General features: G+C 39.3%; 1 protein-coding gene across 2 annotated transcripts; it reads left to right on the forward strand.

Annotated features, from left to right (window-relative positions):
• Positions 1-252: 252 nt before the first annotated feature.
• Positions 253-27,872, forward strand: LOC109041558 (protein Lilipod). Of its 2 annotated transcripts, none has more exons than XM_072305846.1 (5): positions 253-740; positions 10,145-10,269; positions 19,158-19,276; positions 19,954-20,057; positions 26,620-27,872. In XM_072305846.1, the coding sequence occupies exons 1-5, from the start codon at positions 681-683 to the stop codon at positions 27,745-27,747; spliced, it is 1,536 nt and encodes a 511-aa protein (XP_072161947.1). In that variant the 5' UTR covers positions 253-680; the 3' UTR covers positions 27,748-27,872. The 2 variants fall into 2 exon arrangements, with proteins under 2 accessions (XP_072161947.1, XP_072161946.1); XM_072305845.1 differs by having other exon boundaries at positions 258-740; positions 19,137-19,276.

Consider the following 27,872-nt stretch of genomic DNA (forward strand, 5'->3'; position numbering starts at 1 on the left):
GGAAAAAAATATATATTCGGAAAAAAAATATATTCTCACAAAAATTAATATATTCGGGAATTTTGGACCTAACGGCCGCCATAGTATGGGATTGTTTTTAGGCCACTTTCAGCCCAACCAAAAGTGAGTTGTCGTAACTCTGGGTATAAAGGGACTCTACGAGGGTCAACGTGAATGAGCACCGAATTGGTGCGGTTTCGGGGTCAATCGCCGAATTCCAACGATGGATTCCTCCGTTCCCTTGCCGTTCCGCCATCCGATCTGTCGATACTCTCCCTACTCTAATTGCGAAGCATCATTATTATTCTCTGGCCATTTGTTTTTGTTTGTTTTTTTTGTGCACACCAATGTATCACAGTCCTTTAGTTGAATTTGAGTGATCTATAAAAAAGGGCATCCCTTCTTTTCATTTCATCGCTAATTTTGCTTGAGTGAACCTCAGAGATCATATCCTGCCTAGAAAAGTACGATAAGTAATTCTACAGGAAGATTTGCATTCGAATCTTTGTTGGATGTTATCCTAGTTTACTTTCAGGGTGCAGCTTAATTTGGATCTTCGGCTATAAGCCTGATCAACTGCACATTTCAACCTATAAAATGCATATTTTCTCATCAAAAACTCAGTTTCTTATTGTCGGACTTGGAGGCAGCACTCGCTCTATTCAAAATCTGGGTTGAACATGGAAAGTGAAGCTGACCTGAGAGAACAGATCTTCCACAACACTGTCCGCGAGTACATTGTAAGTTTGTTCTTTAGTTTTTGTTTTCATGAAACATTCTGATCCTCTAGATGCTATTGAGAGCTTTTCATTATTCCCGAACAGGGTGGATCTGCAACGAAATCCTGAGCGATCCAGACGGATCCAAAGTGTTTGAGATGAAAAATTCAAACTTGGTTGGTTTGAGCTTTTTTAAACATAATCCAGGTACACTCTACTACAGGTATGGACAAACGGGGTGCCGAAGTGGCAGCGCTGAGAATATAGGCCATCGAGTGACGTCGCAAGTCATACCGTCTATGCCGCGCAGTTTAAAATGAGATTCTGGCAGATCTGGCAGCTTCAATAAGCTATCAAATGAATTTAAAAAAATGATAAAACTCAAAATAACTAAAAACTTAAGTAAGAACACAAAAAAATAACACGAAATTGACGAGACCCACTCTCAGAACAGAAAATAAATAAGTTTCAATATGGCGTCGCAGTCGTACCATTGGACGCTGCCAAATCGACGCGTTTCGATGACTTTATAAAATTCCATTTGTCTATACCTGTAGTAGAGTGTACCTTGAACATAATCTATATGACTAGACTGTGAAAGTTTATTGTCAGAAATGACACGTAGGTATTTAAAACAATGCTCTTCCTCTAAAATAATACATTAGAATAAGTCAGTTAAATCATTTTTTTTAAATGTGTCATTCGCAAGTAGCGAGTGACTGAAGCTTCCAGTTTTTTTCCTAATTCGTTTTGATGACTGCAAACTGGAGAAAAGTTTATTTGAAAGTGCCCAAAATTAGGGTGGCCTAAAACAGCGTTTGAACCGCGCTCGTAGGTTTCGAATGTACACGTCACGATCAATATGGTGGCGGAATACGTAGTGGAAGAATACACGGCAGCATCGCGTTGGTGGTGTGTTTTTGTTGGTCAATTGGAGGTTATGTAGGTTATGTACTTTGTTTGAGATTCATACCCATTGTTCTTAATTCTCTGAGCTTTCCAATCAGAATGCGATACAGATTTATGTAGGATATGAAACATTCACACAGAACTTACTTAATCTCAAACGAGAAATTGTGATGTCAACAACGGCAGCGTGGCAGTAGTATGCAGGTTGGCTTCGTGGCCGCCATCTTCGCATCTATGACGCGTAGATTCAACGATACACAGCGGTCGGTTCAAACATGTTTTCAGGGACCCCTACAGGGTGTTTCAGACCACCCGTACCAGGCCTTTTTCTCGGTTGTTTTGGGTCGCACGAAGTGGGGGACCGCGGAGTTGAATAGGGAATTGACCCCAAGGAATCCGAATTTCGTGGTCCCGAAACCCCCCCCCCCCCCATGACCCCTTGGGGGGTAAAGGGGGGTTCACGATGCTAAAAGTCACGGTTCCCGACCGAATTTTGGATTAATCACATCAGAATTAAAAAGCACGGAAAATTTCACGTGAAATTGACCCCTTTAAATCCATAATCGGCCCATCCCAGGCCCAAAAATGATCCCCTAAAGAGGGGGACAGTACCCCTGTGGCGAGGAAAAGCGATAACTCGTACGATCCTGATCGTAAGCAGAAAGCAAGCCTTCCGGAAAGGATCGAGCTTCAGCAGATCAAGCCGCAAATTTTGGGTGCCAGATGCTCGTCGGGACGCCTGGGTTCGGGCGCCAACACACTCAAAGTGCGTAATCAAAAATTGATTTTCCTGAGGTGAGGACAGGATTGGCAGGAAGGAATAATGAGAGCAAATTTGAACGTACTAGAGTCAATTTTTATTGACAAGAAAAGAAACTACTTTTTGAACACAATTACAAACTTAAAAAATTTTCAAGACAAAGAAAAAAATATAAAATTAAAGACGAGATCAAAATTAGGACGATTGAAGGTGAATGTTGTTGATCGGATTGACTTTTTAAAATAGGTACTTTGAAAGGAACGGAAAAGGGACAAAAAAGGTTTTCGAACTTTCGAATGAATTACTCTTCGATTATTTATTTTACCTTAAATCTCCCAAACAACCGGTGCTACTCACCACGTGCACTCAATCTTGAATGGTAGATTTAGGATACGAAATAAATATTTTCAAAATAAATTCCAATAACAACCAAAATCCCAGGTGCTACTCAACACGTGCACACTTGGAAATTGATCCATTACGAGAGATTTATTTTTGAATGTACAAAAAATTAAATTCAACTAAATGGACGAAATTCTCAGACTTTCAAATTTAAAATTTATTTTATTTATTTGATCTCAAATTTCCCAGACAATCGGTGCGACTCACCACGTGCACTCAATCTTGAATGGTCAATTTAGGATTCAAAAATAAATATTTTCAAAATAAATTCCAATAATAACCAAAGTCCCAGGTGCTACTCAACACGTGCACACTTGGAAATTGATCAATTATGAGAGATTTATTTTCCATGATTAAATTAAATTAAATCTGCTTCCGAGTAAGAATAAAATTGGTTTTAATACATTTCAAAAAGAGATTACTAAGTAAAAGACTCATGCTCATGCATTTATTCACCATAGGAGCTACCCATAAATAGGTGCGTCACACAAGTGAATAAATGCGATGAGAAGCTAGGCTCTCATTTGCGAGCGTGCAATTCATTACGTGCACAGCTTCGCAAATGAAAGGATCCGAAAAATCGGACAAGTGGAGCGAGGTACCGGTCGGGACCCCATCAAATTCATTTCATCTACCTTCCGTACACATCGACCAACTTCATTCGACTTCAAAAAGTTAAATATACAATCAAATAAATTCATTCTTACATCAAATGATTTGCCTAAATTAGCTTTGCGACTTTCTTGAGTAAATTTGCTGAAACCAATTAATTAATAAAGCAAAAATAATAAAAAAGCCGACTTTTTTTCAGGAGTCTGAACGACTGAGACGCCGTGCACACGCTAAACAGCTGGGTAGTCGGGTCCGGATCGCTCCGCGAGAGCGCTCGAGTGGCGCGCGGCGGCCGACCGGTGTACTACGGTATTCCGCTACTTCACCGTCCCTACTGAGTGCGCTACTGTCGCAATCGCCTGCTACCGTTGTAGCCATCGAAATTTTTTACATGTGATTAAATCTGGGCACGGTTTAAAATAAAACAAAATTTCCTAGGTGATTACGTATTCGGAACTTAAGTGACGGAAAATATTACCGTCACACCCCCCTCCATAATTTCTCTTTGGTCTCAAAATTGACGCAGATTCTCCAGAGAAAGATGGTCTCCCAGGTAATCGATCCCGAGAAATCCAAATTTCATGGTCCCGAAGCTCCTCTAGCTCCCCTTGGGGGGTAAACGGGGGGCCCAATTTTAAGAATCGGGGCTCCTTTCCGAATCGCAAATTGATTGCATCCTAATTGAGGAGCAGAACACTTTTACATTTTACGTGACCCCCAAGAGTTTTAATTGACCCCCCTGAACGGCAGAAAGTAACCTCTGAGCAGGGGGGCTTCGCCCCCTCCAAAAATTTCTCGAGATTCCTCTTTGGTCGCAAAATTGACGTCGATTCTCCAGAAAAAGACGGTTTCTGCCCAAAAGGGCGGGTAGCGGAGCTTAGGGACCATAAAATTCAGAGTCCTCAGGGTCGATTACCTGGAAAACCGTCTTTTTCTAGAGAATCGACGTCAATTTTGCGACCAAAGAGGAATCTCGAGAAATTTTTGGAGGGGGCGAAACCACCCTCCTCAGAGGTTACTTTCTGCCGTTCAGGGGGGTCAATTAAAACTCTTGGGGGTCACGTAAGATGTAAAAGTGTTCTGCTCCTCAATTTGGATGCAATCAATTTGCAATTCGGAAAGGAGCCCCGATTCTTAAAATTGGGCCCTCCGTTTACCTCCCAAGGGGCTAGAGGAGCTTCGGGACCATGAAATTTGGATTTCTTGGGGTCGATTACCTGGGAAACCATATTTTTCTGGAGAATCTACGTCAATTTTGAGACCAAAGAAAAATTATGGAGGGGGTACTGTCCCCCTCTTTAGGGGATCATTTTTGGGCCTGGGATGGGCCGATTATGGATTTTTAGGGGTCAATTTCACGTGAAATTTTCCGTGCTTTTCAATTCTGATGCGATTAATCCAAAATTCGGTCGGGAACCGTGACTTTTAGCATCGTGACCCCCCCTTTACCTCCCTAGGGGTGATGGGGGGGTTCGGGACCACGAAATTCGGATTCCTTGGGTTCAATTCCCTATTCACTCGCGCGGTCCCCGACTTCGTACGACCCAAAACAACCGAGAAAAAGGCCTGGTACGGGTGGTCTGAAACACCCGGTATAAAGGAAGCATTACATCTCCGCGGAGACAATTTTTCGTGAAATTTTAACGTGCGCATCGTTCTTCTCATACCGAAAACTGTAAGATCCGCATTTTTGCAGGCAAATCCCTCCCGAGCTTAACTGACTCATCTCTGGAATTATCACGGGAATGCAACATGTATGCCCATTGTTTCCATCAAACGCTCAACAATCTTGGGAGGTTGCTGGCAATTGTTTGGTTGTGTTTGGAATCAATAGAACCCAACGAAATCAAATACTTTGACAATTTAGCTTTCGATATAACAGAGAATCCCTATCGGGCACTCATGGCATCTAAAACTAAAGTTCCATTTATTTAAAATAGTATGGGGCACAGGGTGGGTTAAACACTTCTAATACGGTCAGCATACCACCCGCAAGTTTTTGTGGAAATGGCAGCTAGAACTCCTACTGATTGAAGAATAACACAGTTTGGCTGTTCTGCAGAAAATGAGATTTTTCACCTTTTTGGCGGGTATTTCGGGCTAAGGAGATGTAAAAGTCAAGTCACGCTGTATTTGTGGCCTGCAAATGTATATCTAATTCATTTTTAGTCAATCAAATGTCAGTAGATAGCTATTTGTGCTAACTGCCCCAATTCAAATGAATCAATGATCTTTGGGTTTTCTGGCTTTTTTGGCATTTGTTATAACATTCTTGGCTAAATTTTTGAATAAATTGAAATGAACTGTGGGTAGAGCTTGGAAAGTTTACTCGACTTATCTTTATGCATTTGAAATGTCAACAGGCACCTACTTTTTCACACCCCTCCCCCACCACCACCCTCCCCCACCACTACCCTCCTTCCCATCCAAACCTACCGCATGAATTATCGTTCTTCTGGGTGCTTTCTCTGTAGTGTTGAAACTACTGAGATAGACTATTTCCAAAAGTAGGTACTTCTATTTGTTATACACTTACCCTGCAGCCACAACCAGCACCTATGAATCTTGTTTTTCATAGGTAGATTCCTGGTGGTGCTGTAAGTACTGAGACAGATTATCAGAGCCGTATTTATGGGGGGGGGGGGGGGGCCATGGTACCATGGCACCATGGCACCGGGCGGCAAATTTTTCGGGGCGGCAAATTTCGGAATTTTTTTTTATATATAGAAAAAGAGGAGTTTATGTTTTATGTTGGCCTTTTACGTGTCACAAATCCTCGTTCCTTGAAGAATCATTATTTGCCCTCCCTAAATATTTGTTTGCAACACTTTCCTGCACAAATACGCATCCTTCTCACCATCGCAGAATCGGATTGCGCTCTTGCCGTGTTTCCGAAACTTATATTTCGTGCGCATCGGCAGAGCGTGAATCTATAATATATTAAATCGATCAAGATTAATATATCATATTATTGATCCGATATAAAATCCCCAGCCGGGGGAAAAAAAACCCTAAATTTCGCTAAAAGTCCCTAAATCCCCGGATTTGCTAAAATATCCCTAGATATTGCAAAAAACCGCCATTTTCAACGTATAATTATGACTCATTTGATGTGCCGATTTGCAATTTTTAAATCTAATTGACTTGTTTGAATTTTGCCGCCCTATGAAAGCGTTGAACAGACCAATAAAATTAAAGAATATTATGTCACCGTATATCGAGGGGGGGGGGGGGGACACGGCAAAATTTTTTTAGCACCAGGCGGCAAAAACCTAAATCCGGCTCTGCAGATTATTTACGTATTGAGAAAGAGCTTTGGAAATCCTCACTAAGCCTTAACAAGCCTTATGAAGGAGATGACATTAGTAATGGAGAATGATGGCTACATACTTTTTGTTTAATCTATTTGTTTCAAATGAAATGTTTCTTTTTTCCTGTAATACCAATCAAAACTGGTTATTAATTATCATGCTTTAGAAATTTTCATACCATGACTTTGATCATTTTAAAAATTTGAATTCTTCACAAGTATATGACAAGTACCGATTTAAAAGTATGTTTGGAAATAGTCTGTCTTAGTAGTTTCAGCAGTACCGAGAAAGTGCCGGGACTAACGATATTTAATGCATATCATAGGGTGGTTGTGGATGGGAAGGAGAGTGGTGTGGGGGGGCGGGAGGGTGGAGGAGTAGGTGCTTTTTGACATTTCAAGTATTTAAAGGTGCGTTAAGTAACATTTTCAGGCTCCACCTACAGTTCATTTCAATTTTTTCATCAATGTAGCAAAGAATGCAGTGAAAAACGCCAGAAAACCCGAAAATCGTTGATTTAAGGATTTGAATAAGGGGCAGTATGCACAAATAGCTATCTACTGACACTTGATTGATTATAAATATATTGGAGATACATTTACAGGCCACAATTACAGCCCAACTTGACTGTTTCAGCGCCCTAACCCGAAACACCCGACAATAAATTGAAAATCGTATTTTCTGAAAAACGAGCCAACTGCAGATTGCGCCGCGGTCTGTTGTTGTTCCTCAATCAGTAAGCCTTCTAGTTGACATTTCCGCAAAAAAATCGCAGGTGGTATATTGACAGCATTAAAAGTAAGATGCATTAAAAGTATTAAAAGTAAGCATATTGTAAGATGTTTCCCCCTCAAATTCCTGATCTAACAAGAGGGGTCCATGAAGTTAGCTCCTCTGATTTTGTCCTCATTCTAAACAAGAGAGTTAGGGTTAACACATTTTTTTTTAGCTGCCCATGGTCACCCATTTTTAAGTTGATCCATTTTTAGGTAGATTTCGAAGAAATATCTACCTATTGCAAACGGTACGACCTCGTAATTTTCGGGAATTTTCGCTCCAAGAGTATCGATCCTGAAGCCCCGACTCGAAAAATGTAGGTCATAAAAAGTATTATATATGTATAAAGTTATATATATATATATATAGTATTTTTATATATATAAAGTAATATATATATATATACGCGCATAACAATCATTAAGAGCAAATAAGCCAAATGGAATTGTACTACGGCAATAAAACCAGGGCATTTTTTAAAAAAATCTCAAGACTTTATTGTTAAAAAAATGGAAAATTACGTACCAAACGTTTCAACATTGCACATATGTTTCATCAGTGGATAATGAACAAAACAATCAAAACATGTACAATGACCACTACAATAAAAAGGGCCGAGGCAAGAGGAACAAGCAATTACATGGTTGCAAAGATGAGAAATACAACTATTGGTGATATTACAAAATATTACAGGAAAACAGTCCAGCGTGCCAGAGTACAAGTGAGCAAAAAGGAAAATTTTCATAACCTTAAACAAAGGTCAACAAATAAAACTGAACTGTACATGCACCGCATTCTGTAGCGAAGTAGGGGAAGCACTACTAAGTTGTGAAACTAAGCTGAACCTATCAGGATAGGATCATAGATGTACCGTATCACCAAAAATTAAAAGTGGCCAAAAATTTGTTCCATCGGGTAATTAAATTAACTGATAAGATCTACATAAATAAAAGCATTCAAAAAGCTGAACGACTATTAGTCGAAAACGCGTATCCGATTAATTTGGTCAGAAAGTTGAGTCAAAGGTCGAAGTTCTGTCAAAAGGTTATGTCAGTTAAAAATAAGTTTGATGTCAGCAAGATTGTAAAAATGCCGTATGTGCCTGGTCTCTCTGAAAAGTTAAATCGAGATTTCAGAGCTGCAGGTTTTCAAGCTGTTTATGAAAACCGGTTTAACAACAAATCATTGTTCACTAGACTGAAGAGTAAAGACCCTGATGAAAAAGTATCAAACAGTTTATCAACTGCAGTGCAATGATTGTGAGGCTCTTAAGTGGGTCAGAGTGAAAGGTATCTCAAAGAACGGATAAAATCACATATGTATGATAAAAAAGGACAAACAGCGCTTAAAAAAACACTGTCAGAAATTTGGACATAGTTTGAATTTTAAAGATCCCAGAATTTTGGTCAAGGAGAAAAACACGCAGGCCAGACTGTTTCATGAGGCTATTAAAATTAAAAAAATTGCACGGCGGTGAACTCTGGAACTGACACGTAGTGCCTGAGCGCCATCTATGATCCTATCCTGATAGGTTCAGCTTAATTTCACAACAGAATTTAACTACAGAATGCGGTGCATGTACGGTTCAGTTTTATTTGTTGACCTTTGTTTGAGGTTATGAAAATTTTTCTTTTTGTTCACTTGTACTCTGGCATGCTAGACTGTTTTCCTGTAATATTTTGTAATTTCACCAATAGTTGTATTTCTCATCTTTGCAACCATGTAATTACTTGTTCGTCTTGCCTCGGCCCTTTTTATTGTAGTGGTCATTGTACTTGTTTTGATTGTTTTGTTCATTATCCACTGATGAAACATATGTGCAATGTCGAAACGCTTGGTACAGTTTGGTCTGGCGCCAGTTTGATGACCGATATGCCTTAACCGTTGAGACGAGAGGACAGAAGACAACTTACGAGCCGATACACGTTCAGTGTAGATATCTGTCAAATGATTGTCAAATGTATGATAAAAAGTAATGAGAACATGTAAATTTTGTTATTATTATGTGCCATTGAACAACATTGCTTACGCCATTCTGATTCAGCTCCAACCTAACTTTTAGTGGTTTTGTCGTTTGCTGAATTTTGCCGCTCTCAGAAAGCAGTGCAAATCATTGCTAAAACAAACCAATAAAATGAAAGAATATTAGTTGAGTTTTCGGTGGCTACCCTACCCGGGCCACCATCATCAGCTGACGCTCCCATGATCAGGGATCTTCAAATTTCAAATGTAAGAGCCGTATCCTGACACACCACAGCTAACTTCAGCTTCAATGTGATTTGCCTATTCTCTGGAAGGTGGACATTTAGGAATGGAAGGTTGTTTCACCTTAATAGGGTTTTCCTGCTGACACCTTTACCAATGTTGAGGAATTTGCGCGTATTCTAAATTAAAGAATATGTCCAACACCTAGCATGTACCTTTTTTATTCAATCAACTTGATGTATATCTTTCCAATGGAAAGAAATATAAAACCTTGATAGAAAAACATGCACCTTGCTTTACAGATAATTTTTGTAAAATACTTTATTGTTATAAAGTAGACTTGTAGTCGACCTTGTGCTAGTTCGATTATTTTCATCATCATGCCTCACTGTTTATTTTAATTTTTTATCGTCCATACCTGCTTAGGTTTTGTATCAATTGTGTTTCAGATATTCTTGCTCCTGTATCTCCTTCTATATGTATGTAGTTTTGCTGTGATTGGCCGTTTCCGTAGACGAGACAGAGACGATTATTTCTCTTGTGATGAGGATGAAGCCGTCGTTTATAAAATAAGGTAAACTCCTTGCTTAAATAGATCTTAATATTTAAGAGTTTTAAAAAAATTAATCTGAACCTAAATTGCTAATTCTTAGCATAAGACAAAGGTTGCTGATGAATTGTAAGTGTTTAATTTTCACCCGTATAAATGTCTCATTACTTTAGTTCTGTCCACCTGTATTATTTAACCACCAAAAAACTCTCAAAAAGGGTAAAAAACCCGTTAACCCTATGAGATCTTGCCACGAAATTAGTGTTTATCCATAAAGATTTGAAAAAAGAGGATGAAGAAGAAATAGTAATCTCTCGAAAATTACAAAAGGAGAAAAGAAAAGTAGCTCTCACTCAGTTTACCGTTTCAAACCTCAAAATGTCTGATATTGTTTGAGGTCAAGATTTTTCAAGTGCCCATACTGAAGTAAGTCTAGTTGCCCGAGTCACTAATGTAAGGGAACAATATTGGATTTGTTTCCTACGAGGAGGTGCTGTGCGATAAAACAAGCAGTTCTCCTAACACTGGCTTTTCAGTCTCAAACCTCAAAATATTCGATATCTTTTGGAGTCAAGATTTTTTACCATCTCCTAATCTCATTTTCACTTAACTTTCGCATTATAGTAAAAAAGAAATTCCACTCGCATACATTTATGCACTTCACTCAATTTTTCTCTGATTATTTCCCTTCATTCCCCAGATTCTGGCATTCTCTTTCAAAATTAAAAAAATCAGGTAGATGCAGGCAGAATTTTGTAATGGAGCAAAAAAAAAAAAAAAAGCTTGCAGAAGAGTTAAAAATATAGTAAGTCTAGAAGTTTTTCTTCAATTCCTTACGTTATACAACAGGAATCAGGGTAGTAATAATTGGAAGTGTTTGTTTTGTAAATGATTTCCTCTTTGATTATTGACGCCGCCATGCGTGCAATGGAGATGTTGCATGTGTGAGGAATTTGCGATTTGACTGTTGATTCTTATCTAGAAGTTCGCGAGAAACACGATGGTGCCACTGGTTTTCTCTGAAATCAACTCCCAAGCTCAAAAAAAGCTCTCAAGTTGAGGCCAAAACGGAGGGGATATCCCACGCTATCCTGAGAGTCCACCTCTACATCAAGACAAACTATCCATACAAAGATAGGGAGCAAATACATTGACATGGTCGCTGTGATTTCAGTTCAAGAGTCCCCAAATAAAGTGGCAGCCAATGTATTTGCTCCCTATCTTTGCATTGAGAGTTTGTCTTGATGCAGAGGTGGACTCTCAGGATAGCGTGGGATATCCCCTCCATTTTGACCTCAACATGAGAGCTTTTTTTGAGCCTGGGAGTTGACTTCAGAGAAAACCAGTAGCACCACCGTGTTTCTCGCGAACTTTTACATAATATTCAATTGTCAAATCGCAAATCCCTCACACATTCAACATCTCCATTCTCAGTCGCTTATCTCCTTTTTTGTATCACTTTACTGCATGCCAGGAATTTCAAAAATTTCTCTCATCATTAGATCGAATTTAAGCAAATTTGTCACTAAGATGCGTTTGCCGAATATTTTAAGTAATTTTGACTTCAGTGTCTTCTCTAAAATATGCATGCTGTAATGAATTCAACATCTTTAGTTGACAAAATGTGTCCAGAGATTTTGATATGTCAGTTTAATAAGTAGTTTTGCGGATCTGGAACGACTGGGGTGTACCACCAAAGAGAACCGTGAAGTCAAGTACAAAGTCTTGAGGGATCGGAAAATATCATTGAATAAGTCCTTCATTTCTAGTAAAATTTCCAGCCATAATTTATAGAACTACTATTGATCGCTTTAGTTGTGAAGAACCCAAGGACATTATGTTCGACGATAAATAGAGGGACTTATTTATATCATGATAAGGAAGACAGCCATTTGTGAAATCTTCTGTGCGCATATACTTTGCGTACTGCGCTCAATGAGCACAGGACAGACGAGTTGCGGATACCTGAAATGAAGGGAAGCAATAAGAAAAAAATTGAGTGAAGTGCATTGATGTATGTGGATTTTTTTTTTTACTAAAATTCGAAAGGTAAATGAAAATGAGATCAGGAGATGGTAAAAAATCTTGACTTCAAAAGATATTGAATAATTTGAGGTTTGAGACTGAAAAGCCATTGTTAGGAGAACTGCTTGTTTTATCGCGCAGCACCTTCTCGTAAGAAACAAATCGAATAATGTTCCCGTACGTTAGTGACTCAGGCAACAAAATTTGCTTCAAAGGTAAGCTGGTTGCGTCAGAGAGTAACTGAAGGGGACTCCCAGAAGAAATAATTACCATTTCGCTCGTTGTAGTTCAGGGGCGTACAAGCACTTAAAAAAATCTCGACCTCAAATGATATCAGACATTGTGAGGTTTGAAACGGTAAACAGAGTGAGAGCTACTCTTCTTTTCTCCTTTTGTACTTTTCGAGAGATTACTATGTCTTCCCCCTCCTCTCTTTTTAAATCTTTTTAGGTACATACTTATTTTGTGACAAGATCTCATAGGGTTGACGGTTTTTAAACCCTTTTTAAGGGATTTTTTGGTGGTTACATCAGTTTTTAATTTTGTTTTTCTGCACATGCTTTGCTTAGCACCATGAGATTCCTATAAAAAGCTGGAAAATTTTTTTTGCATTGAATATTGGTGACTAAGGATTTATTATAAATAAAGTTACCTCTTAATGTATCTCTTCCCCTAAAAGTGGAAAATATGTCTATCAAAATTTACAAGACAGGGGGAAATAGATTGAATACAGGCACTCACCAGAAAATACTGCTAGCACTTACTGCTACCAGCATTTATCCCCTTTTAGCAGAGTTATGCAGGGTCATTCCATGTCAAATCAACAAAAAAGAGGACAAAAGTTCACCACCCGTCTCAGATTTGCATGATTTTTTTTTTCACTAGTTCTTTAGGTCAAAGTAAGAGAAAGTCCTAAGTTTTAGCCCAAAATACCCTATAGGTATCGAGAAAAAAATTATCAAAGTTTTGATGATTTTTTAAAAAATGCATTTCTGGAATCATTGTAACGGCTGTGCCTGTCCTTCGAAAAATCTCTGTACAATGAGTTCTAAAGATATCTGGATGAAAATTCGTACACAGGTCACTGAGAGTATGCATAATATAAGAAAAAATGTTTCATAGACTCAGACTGTAAGTGAGTAGAGCACCGGTCAAATAAATATATTTTTTAAGCTTCATTTTTGTGGTAAAAACTAGGTTCAGTAAAATAAGAGTAGAGAAAAAGTCGCAGGGGATATCCAATTTTTTTTTTTTTTTTAAAAAAAATGATCCTGAAGCATAACCTAAAAAGGATATGAAAGAAAATTGATGGCTATCTGGCGTCTTGTGGGTTCAAATGTCAATTTTCACTCAAAATTGCTTGAAAAAGCCGGAAAATCAAACTTCTTGACTATTTTTCATCAGAGCAGATGGAGGAGTCGGTCGGACAATGAAAATTTACTGAACCTCTTTCAAAGATCATCCAATGTTGTATCTTTTTTATGTGGTTAAACCAACTCAAGCTGTTTGTGAAGGCCTGCAATAGCATCTTGACTTTAGAAAACTCGAATTGCGTTGAACTTCTCATAATCGAAGTTTTTCTCTTTAACTCAGACTCTTTCATCAGACATCAGACATGCTTTATTTGACCTCAAAACGATAGAAAATTTTTCTAGGTAATTTGGATGAAGTTGGTTGTATACAGGGTTATCCAGAAGTCTGGGACCCCCCTTATAACTTTTGACTAAAAAATGATAGAGATTTGAAATTTGGGAATATTCCTAGGTCAAAGGGAACTACTTTTTGGCGTACCCAAAATTTTGGGGGGCGCCCGCCCTGAGGGGGGGCGGACCCTAACTTTTTTTTTTCAAATGGGAACCCCTATCTTGTGATACATCATTCGAAAGGGCTTAAAAAAAGAAAACTTTTGGCGCAAACCGATTGTCGATACCTCCATTTTTAACAAAACGGCGGCCAAAAAATGGCGGCTCATTCAAAAGTCTGGGCCTCCGCTCATAACTCATGAACAAAAAATGCTAGGGATTCGAAATTTGGGGAATATTCCTAGGTGAAAGGGAACTACTTTTTGGCGTACCCAAAATTTCGGGGGGCGGCCCCCCTGAGGGGGGGGGGGCGGACCCTAACCCTTTTTTTTCAAATAGAACCCCTATCTTGTGATACATCATTCGAAAGGGCTTGAAAAAAGAAAACTTTTGGCGCAAACCAATTGTCGATACCTCAATTTTTAACAAAATGGCGGCCAAAAAATGGCGGAAATGCGTTTTTTGGTTATTTACCGTCGGATTCGCTTGAAACTTGGTTTCCACAGGTTTTCGGGCACGAAAAAAACAAATACGATATTGGATTTGCAAAATACCCGAGCTTTTCCAAGATGGCGGCCGAAAAATGGCGGGAAAATAAGTTCCCAACGACGGTAAATAACCAAAATCCGCATTTCCGCCATTTTTTGGCCGCCATTTTGTTAAAAATTGAGGTATCGACAATTGGTTTGCGCCAAAAGTTTTCTTTTTTCAAGCCCTTTCGAATGATGTATCACAAGATAGGGGTTCCTATTTGAAAAAAAAGGGTTAGGGTCCGCCCCCCCCCTCAGGGGGGCCGCCCCCCGAAATTTTGGGTACGCCAAAAAGTAGTTCCCTTTCACCTAGGAATATTCCCCAAATTTCGAATCCCTAGCATTTTTTGTTCATGAGTTATGAGCGGAGGCCCAGACTTTTGAATGAGCCGCCATTTTTTGGCCGCCATTTTGTTAAAAATGGAGGTATCGACAATCTGTTTGCGTCAAAAGTTTTCTTTTTTTAAGCCCTTTCGAATGATGTATCACAAGATAGGGGTTCCCATTTGAAAAAAAAAAGTTAGGGTCCGCCCCCCCTCAGGAGGGGGCGCCCCCCAAAATTTTGGGTACGCCAAAAAGTAGTTCCCTTTGACCTAGGAATATTCCCCAAATTTCAAATCTCTAGCATTTTTTGTTCAAAAGTTATAAGGAGGGTCCCAGACTTCTGGATAACCCTGTAGACTACTCTATGCAAATATACTAAGAGTACTAATGGTTAAATTTTAAGGGTTTGCGAATCAGGCACCCATGTTTGGATTGTATTTTCCACGTGAAATCACCCACTTGGAAAAAAAAGAAATGGGAAAGTAGGAACGGCCGTTTTCAATCAGCATTTTCCAGGTGCTAAAAAAATGTGCAAGATGTCAACTTTCTGATTCAGCATTGCATGGAAGTGTTTAAACTCCATGAATCCTAATGGTTTGTACCCCAATGGTTTGTAACCGTTCTGCAAAAAATGTGATATAGGGCGAGAGAGGCGTCCAAAATGAACAATAGAACTATACCCAACACATTCCTACATATGTTTCCAACAGGAGGAGTGCCGAAGTAGCACCCCATGAAAGGCGTTCTCTTGAATACCGGTACGGTAACGGCCATAAGCCGGTGAAGGGTCGTCAGGGCAACCCCTAACCGACCCAGCCGCTGAGGTTAAAAAAAAGTTAAAATTCAAATCCAGAGTCTGAAATTACACAGGAAACCTTTGAACTATTGGTCCTCGGTGTTTTTTAGGCTAAAGTTCCTATCTGCCTGGAGTCAACAAGCATCGTCGCCTCAAAAAGCCGTTTACATAAATGGTCATACCTAGCGAGCAAAAAATTTCCATGCAAGGTATAATATATCGATGGATGAGAAATCAAACGAACTATTGATTAGACAACTTTTTATTCAAATAAAAATGGAGCTCTTTCCAGATATTTGCGGATTTATGAATATTGATCAATTTAAAATAAAAAATTTGCAACAATGCATGATAATATTACTAAAATATTAAAAGCATACTTAAACATATCTTTAAAGTGCTCATCCTTCAGAAAATTTTCGTCTAAACCGCGGCTTCATAGCTGAAATTTAATGCCACCTACGGAATTGTCACGTTTTCAACTTTGCAGCGCTGTAGCGCGCGGGGAAAATTGTTTTTGAACCTACCATTGCCGGAAGAAGGCGTGTCTTGTGATGGAGAACAACATATCCAACTCTGGACAAAATCCACGTGGGGGGCGAAATCACCGATTTTGAATAACCCTCATTGAAGTCAGTCAATCGCCACAGTCAATTGGTCCACAACTTTTTCCTTCGCTTTTAATTCACACATCTTAAAAATTCGCGAATATTGTTAGTTATGATGTTTGTGTGAGATGACAATGCTGACTGCGTGACAGGTTCTAGGACGACGTTACAGTATATTCAGGGTTGCTGCTACGATAAGTTGCCCTAACGGCTGGGCAATCGCATGCTGCGCTCTAGTGGCGGAATATGTGAATATGAAGAAAACACCATATTAATGAAACGGTTTAACTCTGAATAATAGCTAATTTAGTTTAGCAGGCCCTGACTTGAGCCAAATTTTTATTTACTTTTTTAAATTTATAATATTCAATTTTTAATCAAACTTTCAAATTATTGATGGCCACTTTGATGACTTCACGCCATCATCAGTAGGGTGAAAATGGCGACTTGACCAGGTAAAAAATACAACAGCGTTGCAGGATGGTGCAGAAAAGTACGAATTAAATTACAGTGTTGTATGATGATTATTGTTCAATATGGCAACGCTGTAAAGAAGAAAGTATTGCATGTTGCCCCTTCAATATGCGGGTTATTCAATGGTGTAATGTAGCCCCTTCAATATGCTGGATATGCAATTGTGTATTCTTCAAGATGGCGGTTACAGCGTTGCCGGACGGTGCACGTAAATAAATTATTTATTAAGGGGTGAAATTTTGCAACATCGCATTTTACAGTGTTGCCAGATGGTTCAAGAAGTTAGTTAATTTTTCGATACAATGTTGTCAGATTGTGCAAATAAAATTCCAATTTTCAGACTTGTAAAAATTTTCAAAGTTGAAAGACCGTATCTTACAGCAAGGGTCTGGTATCGGAGACTGAAGAGTAGGGTCTGAGACGGAAATTAAAAATTTTTCGGAAAATTACCGTCCTCCGATCCGCCGCGGACGGATGCGATTCTTTTCCATTATCGAAGATCGGAAAACTGTACGGACCGAATTTCGATACGACTTTTTGTTTTCGAGATTTCGGACTTGTAAAATTTTCGGCTTCAAAAGACCGTATCTTACAGTATGGATCTGGTATCGGAGACTGGAGAGTAGGGTCTGATTCGGGAATTTCCATTTTCAGTAGTGTGCGCTTGGAGATGCGTATGGGAACCTTGTGTTTTGCGATGTGCGACTGGGATTGGATATTGCAATATTCAGTTTGATGAATCAAACTGATGATTGCACGTTTTTAAGTTGGGCTCGTACCCAATTTTATGAGATGGAGTACGGAGTTCTTTCATTTAAACTCGCAGAATGGTCAACATGAAGCCGACCGCTGCCATTCGCTCCACAAGTAAAAATGTCGGAGAATTCTTGGTTTACTTATCAGACAACACCTGAGGGGTCACCTCGTGCAAGTTTGAAGATGATTGCACGTTTTTAAGTTGGGCTCGTACCCATTTTTATGAGTTACAGTCGAGCGGTCGAGGTGTTCCATTTTCTCACAATGAAGATATAAGTCACTCATCTTATTCCCTTACAACTTAGAGCGCGCAAAATTATTCAGAACGCTGTCTCTGTGCCCGATGTATGTCCAACGGGTGATACTGGGATGTATCAGCATGGATTATTTTAACTTGTATAGCTTTCTTTTCTTTATATGATTTTTCTGTTTATTGTACCAAATTGTAGAATAATAAAAATGTTTAATTCATCAAACTGAATATTGCAATATCCAATCCCAGTCGCACATCGCAAAACACAAGGTTCCCATACGCATCTCCAAGCGCACACTACTGAAAATGGAAATTCCCGAATCAGACCCTACTCTCCAGTCTCCGATACCAGACCCATACTGTAAGATACGGTCTTTCGAAGCCGAAAATTTTACAAGTCCGAAATCTCGAAAACAAAAAGTCGTATCGAAATTCGGTCCGTACAGTTTTTCCGATCTTCGATAATGGAAAAGAATCGCATCCGTCCGCGGCGGATCGGAGGAGGGTAATTTTCCGAAAATTTTTCAATTTCCCGAATCAGACCCCACTCTCCAGTCTCCGATACCAGGCCCATACTGTAGGAGACATACGGTCTTTCGAAACCGAAAATGTTTACAAGTCCGAAAATCCGAATTTTTTTGCACAATCTGACAACATTGTATCGAAAAATTGACTAATTTCTTGCAGCATCTGGCAACACTGTAAAATTCGATGTTGCAAAATTTCACCAATAATTAAATCATTTCTTTAAGTGCACCGTCCGGCAACGCTGTAACCGCTATCTTGAAGAATACGCCATTGCTTATCCAGCATATTGAAGGGGCTACATTACACCATTGAATAACCCGCATATTGAAGGGGCAACATGCAATACTTACTTCTTTACAGCGTTGCCATATTGAACAATAATCATCATACAACACTGTCATTTAATTCGTATTTTTCTGCACCATCCTGCAACGCTGTTGGATTTTTTACCTGGTCAAGTTGCCATTTTCACCCTACTATCATCATCGGATCCTTATATGTAGTAGAAGGTGAAATAGGGTTCAAAAAATAGAGTAGGATGTCAGGAGAAAAGAAAATGCAAATGAAATAACAAAATTAAACGAGAATAAGAAAAAATATCTGAACAAAATAGAATTTAAGGATCAAAGGTAAAATACTTAAGGACTAGATGCTGGGTTGAAAGTGATGGTACCTACTTATCTAGTTGTTTACGTTAAATATATTGAGTGTTATTTCTCTTTTTGTCCCCGGTTCATAATATATTTTTGTGAATGAGTCGGTAATGTATTTTTTAGCGTTGTATTTCTGTTGCAGTCTTGCACTTTGTACTTTCAGCCTCTCTGTTGCAATTTGTGCTGCATTGCTGCTCCCATTTTCCATTGCCAGCAATGAAGTACTCCTTTTGTACCCCAACAGTTACTATGTGAAATGGTTGAATCACTCCCTTATTCAAGGTAAATTTTTTCTGTTCTATTTTATTCAATAGTTTCATGACTTGTTTATTTCATTGTCGGTTCTCAATTTTAAATAATGTCATATTTATTCTTTTATATTATTCAATATTTCGAAATTATTTGTTTCAAGTATCAGAACTAAAGTTTCCTTCCTCATCATAATTCATATTTCTAACTATGTGTTCATACCTGAGTAGATTTAGTTTCATCTCTGTATGAATTATTTTTTCAGAAAATCTAGGGGGGCTTGTTTTTTTCTATGTTTTACTAATAAGTCTCCTCCAAGATATGATTTTCCTTACTCAGTTTTGGCAAGGAGAGGACCAGTACAAACCCTTTTCTACAGTTTACTATCAGAGTAATTATCTCTCATTTAGCATTCAATCTTGTGATGGAAAAGCTAGTAGTTTTTCCAGTTCCTTCAAAGTTAGGAAAAATGGACATCAGCATTTTTTGCACCATCTGATTAAAGCCTGAGACGATTTTTTTTCATTGCAAATTTAACTTTTTAACTTTATTTTATCCTAAGAAACGTAGGTAAATGCCCCCCCCCCCCCCCAAAAAAAAAGCAAAGATTTGTTTCTCTTTTTTAGCTAATTTAGTCTATCGATTATTTATCTCCTTGACAATGAAAATGATTGTGATACATTTATAATTCTTTGTGATTTAAATTTCAGGTCTATGGAATGTCGTTTTCCTCTCATCAAACCTCTCTCTCTTTATATTTTTACCCTTTGCTTACCTCTTCACTGAATCGGAGGGATTTGCTGGCCAGCGGAAAGTAAGTGTACCTCAGAGTAGCTCTAATGTTTCTCATAATAGGTTGGTAGGGGGGTGGTTAGTAAGAATGCTCCTCAAGTCGGAATATAGAAACACTGAATTCAATGACTCTCAACGAAAACTTTTGTTGCAAGGATTTATACTTCTTTTTAAAATCTAAGTTGCTGTAGACAACATAAGACAATGACAGCATAATGATATTTTTTTTAAAAGGACAATTCGTATAACATCCCCCCCCCCCCCCCGGTGTCTTCCAAAAAAATTTTTTGGGGGGAGGGGGCTGCTTGATACTGTGGGATGGATGCTCATAGGTCATTGTTTAGTGATCAAATGAGGCTAGTTTCAAAGGCATTTGCTACGAGCAAGATTGGACCCAATCTGCACTTACCCCTTTTATCTTTTAAATTGATTGGGAACATTCCTTCGACCTTTGTATTGCCAAAATTGGCCGGAGTTCCTCCTTTGACTTCTGTAGTTCTTACAGTGCTCTACATGTGGTTGAATATTTGCACCATACAGTGTTTCATAAAAGACCATTTCCCCCTGTTTACTCTTCCATTGTTGTATTTAGAAACTTAAAAATTAGGGAGTGCTCCTGGGCCAAAAGGAACTACTTTTGAGATCTCCTAAAATTTTGGGAGACCCTAATTTTTCTTTCCAAATTACAAGCCAAATCACCCAAGCTCATGATTCGATCCAGGGACCATTTTTTTATTAACTGTATTACACTAATAGTATAATATATTATATTGTATAATATATTATATTGTATGACATAAACATTTGCCCATGCCCCAATTTCTGAGCACTTTAGGACTGAGATTCTTAAAAAAATCTCTATCCTTCAATGTGGCAGTCACCACAACCAGCTTTAGAAAAAAACAGAAAGTGCTATGTACAATCTTAACAGCCATATAACGTCACTGGGTACAATTTTGTCTCCAAATAACTCAAAAATAGTGAATATCGCAAAAAAAATTCACACTATACTATACACATATCATAGGTAGCCTACAATACCAAATCATAAGATTATCGTGTTACACATAAGACTTGAGGTGCAAAACACTTCAAGGGGGTGGACCGCGAGGCGGTGTGGGGGCAGAGCTCCCCTTTTACTTAAAATCTTTTGTACTTCTTGAAATATAGTGGAAAGCGAAAGATCATCTTAAATAATTTTTAAGTGTACCTAGTGATGTCGGTGGGTGCAAATAATATGCTCACTATCGCCCTCCCATTTCACTCAATGACAAGTCGCCAAATGGACGTCACCTCAATTTACTGGTCCTGTTGTGAACAGGGAGGGAGGGAGGGAAGGAATCAAGTTTGTCACAATTTAGGCTCCATAACATGACAATATGACTCTTCAAGCTTACTTTATATTATCTACATACAGGGTTATCCAAAAGTCACCTACCACCTCTGTAACTTTTTTTCTAATTGAGATAGAAGTTTGAAACTTTGGGAATGCTCCTCGGTTTAAGGTAGCAACTTTTTGGTCCCCCCAAAATTTTGGGAGGCGGCCCCCCTTAAGGGGGGCGGGGGCTAACTTTTTTTTCAAATGGCAACCCCCCTTTTGTGATACTTCATTCGAAAGATAATAAAAAAAGAAAATTTTTGGCGCAAACCGCATGTCAAAGTGTTGATTTTTGACAAAATGGCGGCTGGTCGAAGTTCAAAATGGCGGAAATTTGGCATCTCCGTTTTTTATCGACGGATTGGTCTGAAACTCAGAATCCCAAGGTTTTTCGGGACGAGACAAACGATTCTGGGATTGGTTTTCCGGAAATGTCAGTCCTTGTCAAAATGGCGGCGGTTAAAATGGCGGCTTAGAGCGGAAAGTGGATATTTAGGCTGCCTATCGTCGGATTTGTATGAAACTTGGTATCCGGGGGTATTTCAGCACGAGAAGAACGAATCTTTCATTGGATTTTTGAAATTTTTAAATACTTTAAAACGGCGGCAAAAATGCGAATGGCGATGGTGGATGCGGATTTTCCGTTATTTTTCCGCCACCATTTTGACGATATTCAATGTTTCAAAAATCTAATGAAAGATTAATTTTTTTCGAGCCAAAAACCACCAGAGTATTGACTTTTGTGCAAATCCATCGGTAAACAGCCGTGATATGGATTTTCCGTCATTTTTTCGCCGCCATTTTAAAGTTTTTACATACATACATACATACATACATAAAGCCGCTTTTATAGCGCCGCCTCGCGCTCTGCGACGCCCAATCGCCATTGCCCCCTATCCTCCGAGAGATCATCAGGCAATTGGCACCTTCTGATCTCCTCCTTCACCCCTTGTCGCCAACCTTTCACAGGACGTCCACGCCGTCGCCTTCCGGGAGGAACCCAATCGAAGACCTGCTTAGGCAACCGATCATCTGCCATCCTTCGCACATGTCCATACCAGACCAACCGCTTGGACCTGATATCGTGCACAATGTCCTTCTCCACACCCATTATCTCGCGTACCTTCTCATCGCGGATACGCTCTCTTCTCGATATCCCAGCAGACCTTCGCCAAAAGTCCATCTCGGTTGCCCTAAGCATATCTTCAGTTCTTTTCTTGAGTTGCCAGACCTCACTCCCGTAAGTTACGATACTCTTCACGATGACGTTGTAAATTTTTCTTTTGGTCTCCTTGGAGATGCTCTGGTCCCAGAGAACCCCATTTAGCATCGCGATAGCTTCCCTGCCTTGCACATTCCGATCTTTAATGGCTCGATCTAAATTTCCATCCTTCGTTAACCATACTCCCAGATATTTATACTCTTCACAGTCCTGAATTTTCCGACCATCCTCCAGTTCAATGCTTTGCTGATCACCACCGATAACCAACTTCTCCGTCTTTACCACATTAACTTCCATCCCCCACTTACGGTATACTTCCACTAACTTGTGCGTCATGTAATTCGCATCTTCTTCGTCCTGAGCTATTACCACCTGATCATCAGCAAAGCACAGAGTATAAAGGGTGCCATTTTCTCGTAGCGGGACGCCCATTCCTGAACAGCATCTTTTCCATTCTTTTAAAACTTCTTCCAGGTACACTTTAAATAAGGTTGGTGACAAACAACATCCTTGTTTGAGTCCCTTCGTAATTAAAAACCCCAACGATAACTCCCCATGAGATTTAACCCCAGAAAACGCCCCATCATAAAATTCTTTTATTGCACTAATTAGTCCCCCTCTAAAACCCCTCTTGTTCAAGGCTTCCCAAAGTTTCATCAATGGCACACTATCGTAAGCTTTCTGGAGATCCACAAACACTAGATGTAATTCTTGGCCTAATCCTTTCTTTTTCTCGATCACGTGGATGATGGTAAATAAGTGATCAATTGTTGACCGACCGGCTCTGAAACCTGCTTGCTCTTCCGCTTCATGTTCTTGCCACTCATCTTCGATTTTAGCTTTCAGAATTTTTCCGTATACCTTGCTTAGGGTACATGTGACTGACAGTCCTCTATAATTATCGCACTCATCCTTTCGACCCTTCTTCTTGTATATAGGTGACACCCAAGACTCTTTCCATTCGATCGGTACCTTGCCACCTGCCAAGCAATCTTGCATCAGATCTCTCAAACGCTGAAACAGCTTGCAGGTTCCACACTTGATCAACTCTGCAGGAATATTTCCTGGACCCGGAGCTTTATTGTTCTTCAGCTCTCGTACGGCCTTTACCACGTCCTTCATGTGAATCTCCAAGTTATTATTATCATTAGTTTACCCCAAGCTTACACCTCCATCTTGAAATTCAGGTCGCCTTTCTGTCAGTAAATTTTTAAAATAACCCTCCAGTTTATCAATGGATATCGGAGATATTAAGTCCCACTTCATGTCTCTTCGCAGTCCTTTCAGCAACTTCCAGCTCTCAGTACTTTTCCTCCCTCCTATGCACGAGTCTATTCGATTACAGCTCCTCTCCCAAGATTCGTTCTTTTTCTTGGTGATGAGCCTTCGCACCTGCGTCTGAGCTTCTCTATACGCCTGTTTGTCTTCTGCTTTTTTAGAAGAAAGGAACTGATGGTACTTTTTCCGCTTCTCTTGAATCTCCTTCTCAATTTCTTCATCCCACCAGTAAGGTTTTTCACTAACTTTTCTATCATCAGCAATACCAAGAGCCTCCATTGCTGCCGAATGAATGCAATCCTTAAGGAACTGATACTGCTGTTTGGTATCACCGTGCCTTGATTCGCCCAACTTCTCATCCGAGCGCTTTCCGTACAATGCCCTTACACTTGGATGCTGCAAGCTGTCAATATTATAACTTACAAGCTTGACATGATCTTTCTGTTGGTGAACCTGCTTTTGTGCTTGCCTGCTCTCCTGGCTCCCTTTAACTGGAAAAGCTATTTTCGCCCCGAGGAAGTAATGATCACTGCCGCAGGAAAGACCTCTCCACACTCTAACTTGCTGAATCTTCATCTCCGTGTCTTGCCTGACCACCACATAATCAATGATTGACTTTAACCTGCGAGTGGACTGGACCCAAGTATATTTATGAATATCTTTGTGTTGGTAGAACCCATTGAGCACCTTCATCTCCCTTTGCTCACATACGTCGATGATACGAGCTCTGTTATCATTTATTGTCGCCTCTCCGAAAGGGCCGACGATCTTACTTTTAACTTGTCGTCCTACTCTCCCATTCAGGTCTCCCAACACAATGATTTCCCTCCTGGATCCAATCTTGCCAATCTCCTCGTTCAATTCTTCAAAAAATTGGTCCTTCACTGCGACAGTAGAATCATCGTTGACTCCATAAACTCCCAAAATGGTGATTTTATGACCAAACACTGTCATATTCATCTTTATCATTCGGGGGTTAACAGCTTCCCATGTAGTAATGCACTTCCGCAGGCTCTTGCGAGTAAGAATTGCAACACCCTGCTGCGCTCGCTGATCTTTTTCGACGCCACTATAAAACAAATCGTAGTCATTCACACTTACAGAGCCTTGTCCTTTTTTCTTTGTTTCCGTTAATACTGCGACATCAAATCCGTGACTCCTTATCTCCGATACCACTTCCGTCATTTTTGTAGAAATTCCTTGTATATTCCAAGTTCCAAAAACCATCATCCTTTTTCGTAATTTTTTCCGATAAATCCGTTTATTTCCGTTTGTACCGAGGCAATTGTTGGGTCTTTTAACAGTTTTTCTTTTTCCGAGTATCGGGGAGTTAGCCCGATGACTCAACCCCCAACCTGGAGGACCAGGGTTTGATTTCGGAGTTGCCTCTCCTAGACCGGTTGCCTTCACTGCAGCTAAGAGCCCTGTCTGCCCTTCCCTTGGGTGATTCCTACGCCTAAAAGCCGGTGACCAACTCCAAGCCCCCTTTGAGGCAGGGGCTACCAGCTGGGGTCCGCAGGATTGCTAAACCTGTGACATCAGTCCCCAATACGGGATAAAAGTTTTTAAAATTTTCAAAAATCCAATGAAAGATTCGTTCCCAAAGTTTCAAACTTCTATCTCAATTAGGAAAAAAGTTACAGGGGTGGTAGGTGACTTTTGGATAACCCTGTATAAAAAAGAGTGTCCTAGATTACTGGGCTCCTAACTTTAAAAAATCTGTTGGCCAGCACTATCTCTGTCAATGTCAATCAGGCAGCGGAATTGTTATATTGCCAGCAGTGATGAGATAAGCACTGTCAGTAATCTAGTACTAGTTTTTTCGAAGATCATACATTATAAGGAATCTAGTTTTATTTTACTGTAAGTTGAGTGTCCTTAAAGCTTTAAAATTGCATGAAAATACTGGGGTTGAATAAGAAACACCTGGTTTGCATTCAACATATATATTCCAATCACCACTTGAGCTGTTACATTTATGACTGATCAACCACCACCGAATCACCAAGAATCATTGAGAGGTGCGCATCTTCAGCAAGGAAAGCACTAAACAAATTTTTTGTTAACATAGATAAGAATCTGTTGATGTGAAAATTACATCAACATCTACGATTTCAACAAGAAGTTCTCAGACTAATGCTGTGGTTCCACAACTTCAATAGCCACTGAGCACTGAGCTGATCTTGGTCCCATTTTAAAGCTTACATTATCTCTGATCAATTGACATTAAATTAATCCCATTTCCTCAAAAATTAACAAGTTATGAACTGTGCGCTTGAATTTATTATTTTGGGGGGTCAGACTCTCTCAGGCAAATTGCCTTTGGAGGGTCTGGAATATTTGACAATGCTAAGCACAGTTAATGGTTGGTCGTTAGGCTCGAGTCATATGTGCATTATCCTTGTCAATGAAGGAACCACCTTTTTCCCCTTGTAAAATATCCCGAAAATGTCAGGAAGAATTGCAAAAAAAAGGGGGCGGGGGCATTGCCTGGAAAGACTTCATCTCAAAATTTTTTCAAAGAAATGAGCTTGAAGAGGCATTTTTAAATTTTCAGAACTATTTCTTGTTACTTGTCCGAATGAGATGTCAAAAGATTGTCCATTCACACTGGTAATTGCAATTGTTGCACTACATTTGGAACAATCCATGTATTTCACTGAACCATTTATGCTAATTCTTGTTTTTTCCTCTTTATTTTTTCAGGGAGTTTGGTCACGAGTTTATGAGACATTTACAGTATTACTTCTGTTGGGTGTTGTTGTTCTTGGCTTTATGTATGTAATATCCGCTTGGATTGATGGGAGTAATTCAAGCTTTCAAACACTCCTAAATTTATGGAGTTACTATTTGCCTTTTCTGTACTCGTGCATTTCATTTGTTGGAGTCTTAATGCTATTACTTAGCACACCATTAGGGTTTGTAAGGCTTTTTTCTTTGGTTGGAAGAGTATTGATTAAACCACAGTTTCTTAGTGATTTAGATGAAAAGTATGAAGTTGCAAAAATGAACGAGGAAACAGTTCAAAGGCAGTTGATTCAAGCAACAAAAACAGGGAAGACGTACTTATCAGTCCCTCCAATGTTTTCTGCCACAAACAGCGATAATGTCTTACACCTTCAAAATGGTGCTTTGCAAGCTGGTCTATTAGAAAAATTAGAGGTAGCCCAAAAAACTCGAACCGTCCTAGAAATGAAAAAGCAAACTGCTTTTTGGCAAAGAAATTTGCTTTATCCAATAGCAATGGTATCATTGCTGGCTTTAACTGTTATGACTGTTTTATTAGTTATTCAAAATACCCTTGAATTACTCATAGGTATTAAAGCTTTACCACTTAGTACAAGGCAGTTCACACTAGGCATTAGTTCCCTTTCAAAACTCGGCCCTATTGGTGCAACTGTAGAAATCATTCTTATATTTTTTTTAATTTTAACATCCTTCGTTGGACTATATTCTTTACCCATACTAACGAAGGTACGTCCAAAAAATAAAGAGACTCCACTAACTCACATCATTTCTAACTGTGCATTATTAGTAATTCTCAGCTCTGCCTTACCTCTCTTATCAAGAATCCTCGGTATCACAAATTTTGACCTGTTAGGTGATTTTGGTCAAATTGAATGGTTAGGTAACTTTAAAATTGTTTTTCTTTACAATATTGTATTTGCTGCAGCGGCAACTTTATGTTTAGTGAATAAATTCACAGCCCCTGTCCGGAGAGAAACCTATGTACGTCTAATTGACATACTTTCATTACTATTTAACGAAAGCCAAATCAATCCTAAGACATCTGCAAGCTCAAAGGAGAAATCTAGTCAAAAATGTTTGTCTTAAATGGAAGGTTTCAATTGTTTCATTTAAGCACTCTATTTCTTCCTGTCTTACTCGCAACACTTAATAGTATTCATTAATTAACTTCCCTTTCTCATTAAATCAATTATACTCCTTGAACAGCGCAA

Source organism: Bemisia tabaci, unplaced genomic scaffold (genome assembly GCF_918797505.1).
Source record: "Bemisia tabaci unplaced genomic scaffold, PGI_BMITA_v3".
Taxonomy (NCBI): domain Eukaryota; kingdom Metazoa; phylum Arthropoda; class Insecta; order Hemiptera; family Aleyrodidae; genus Bemisia; species Bemisia tabaci.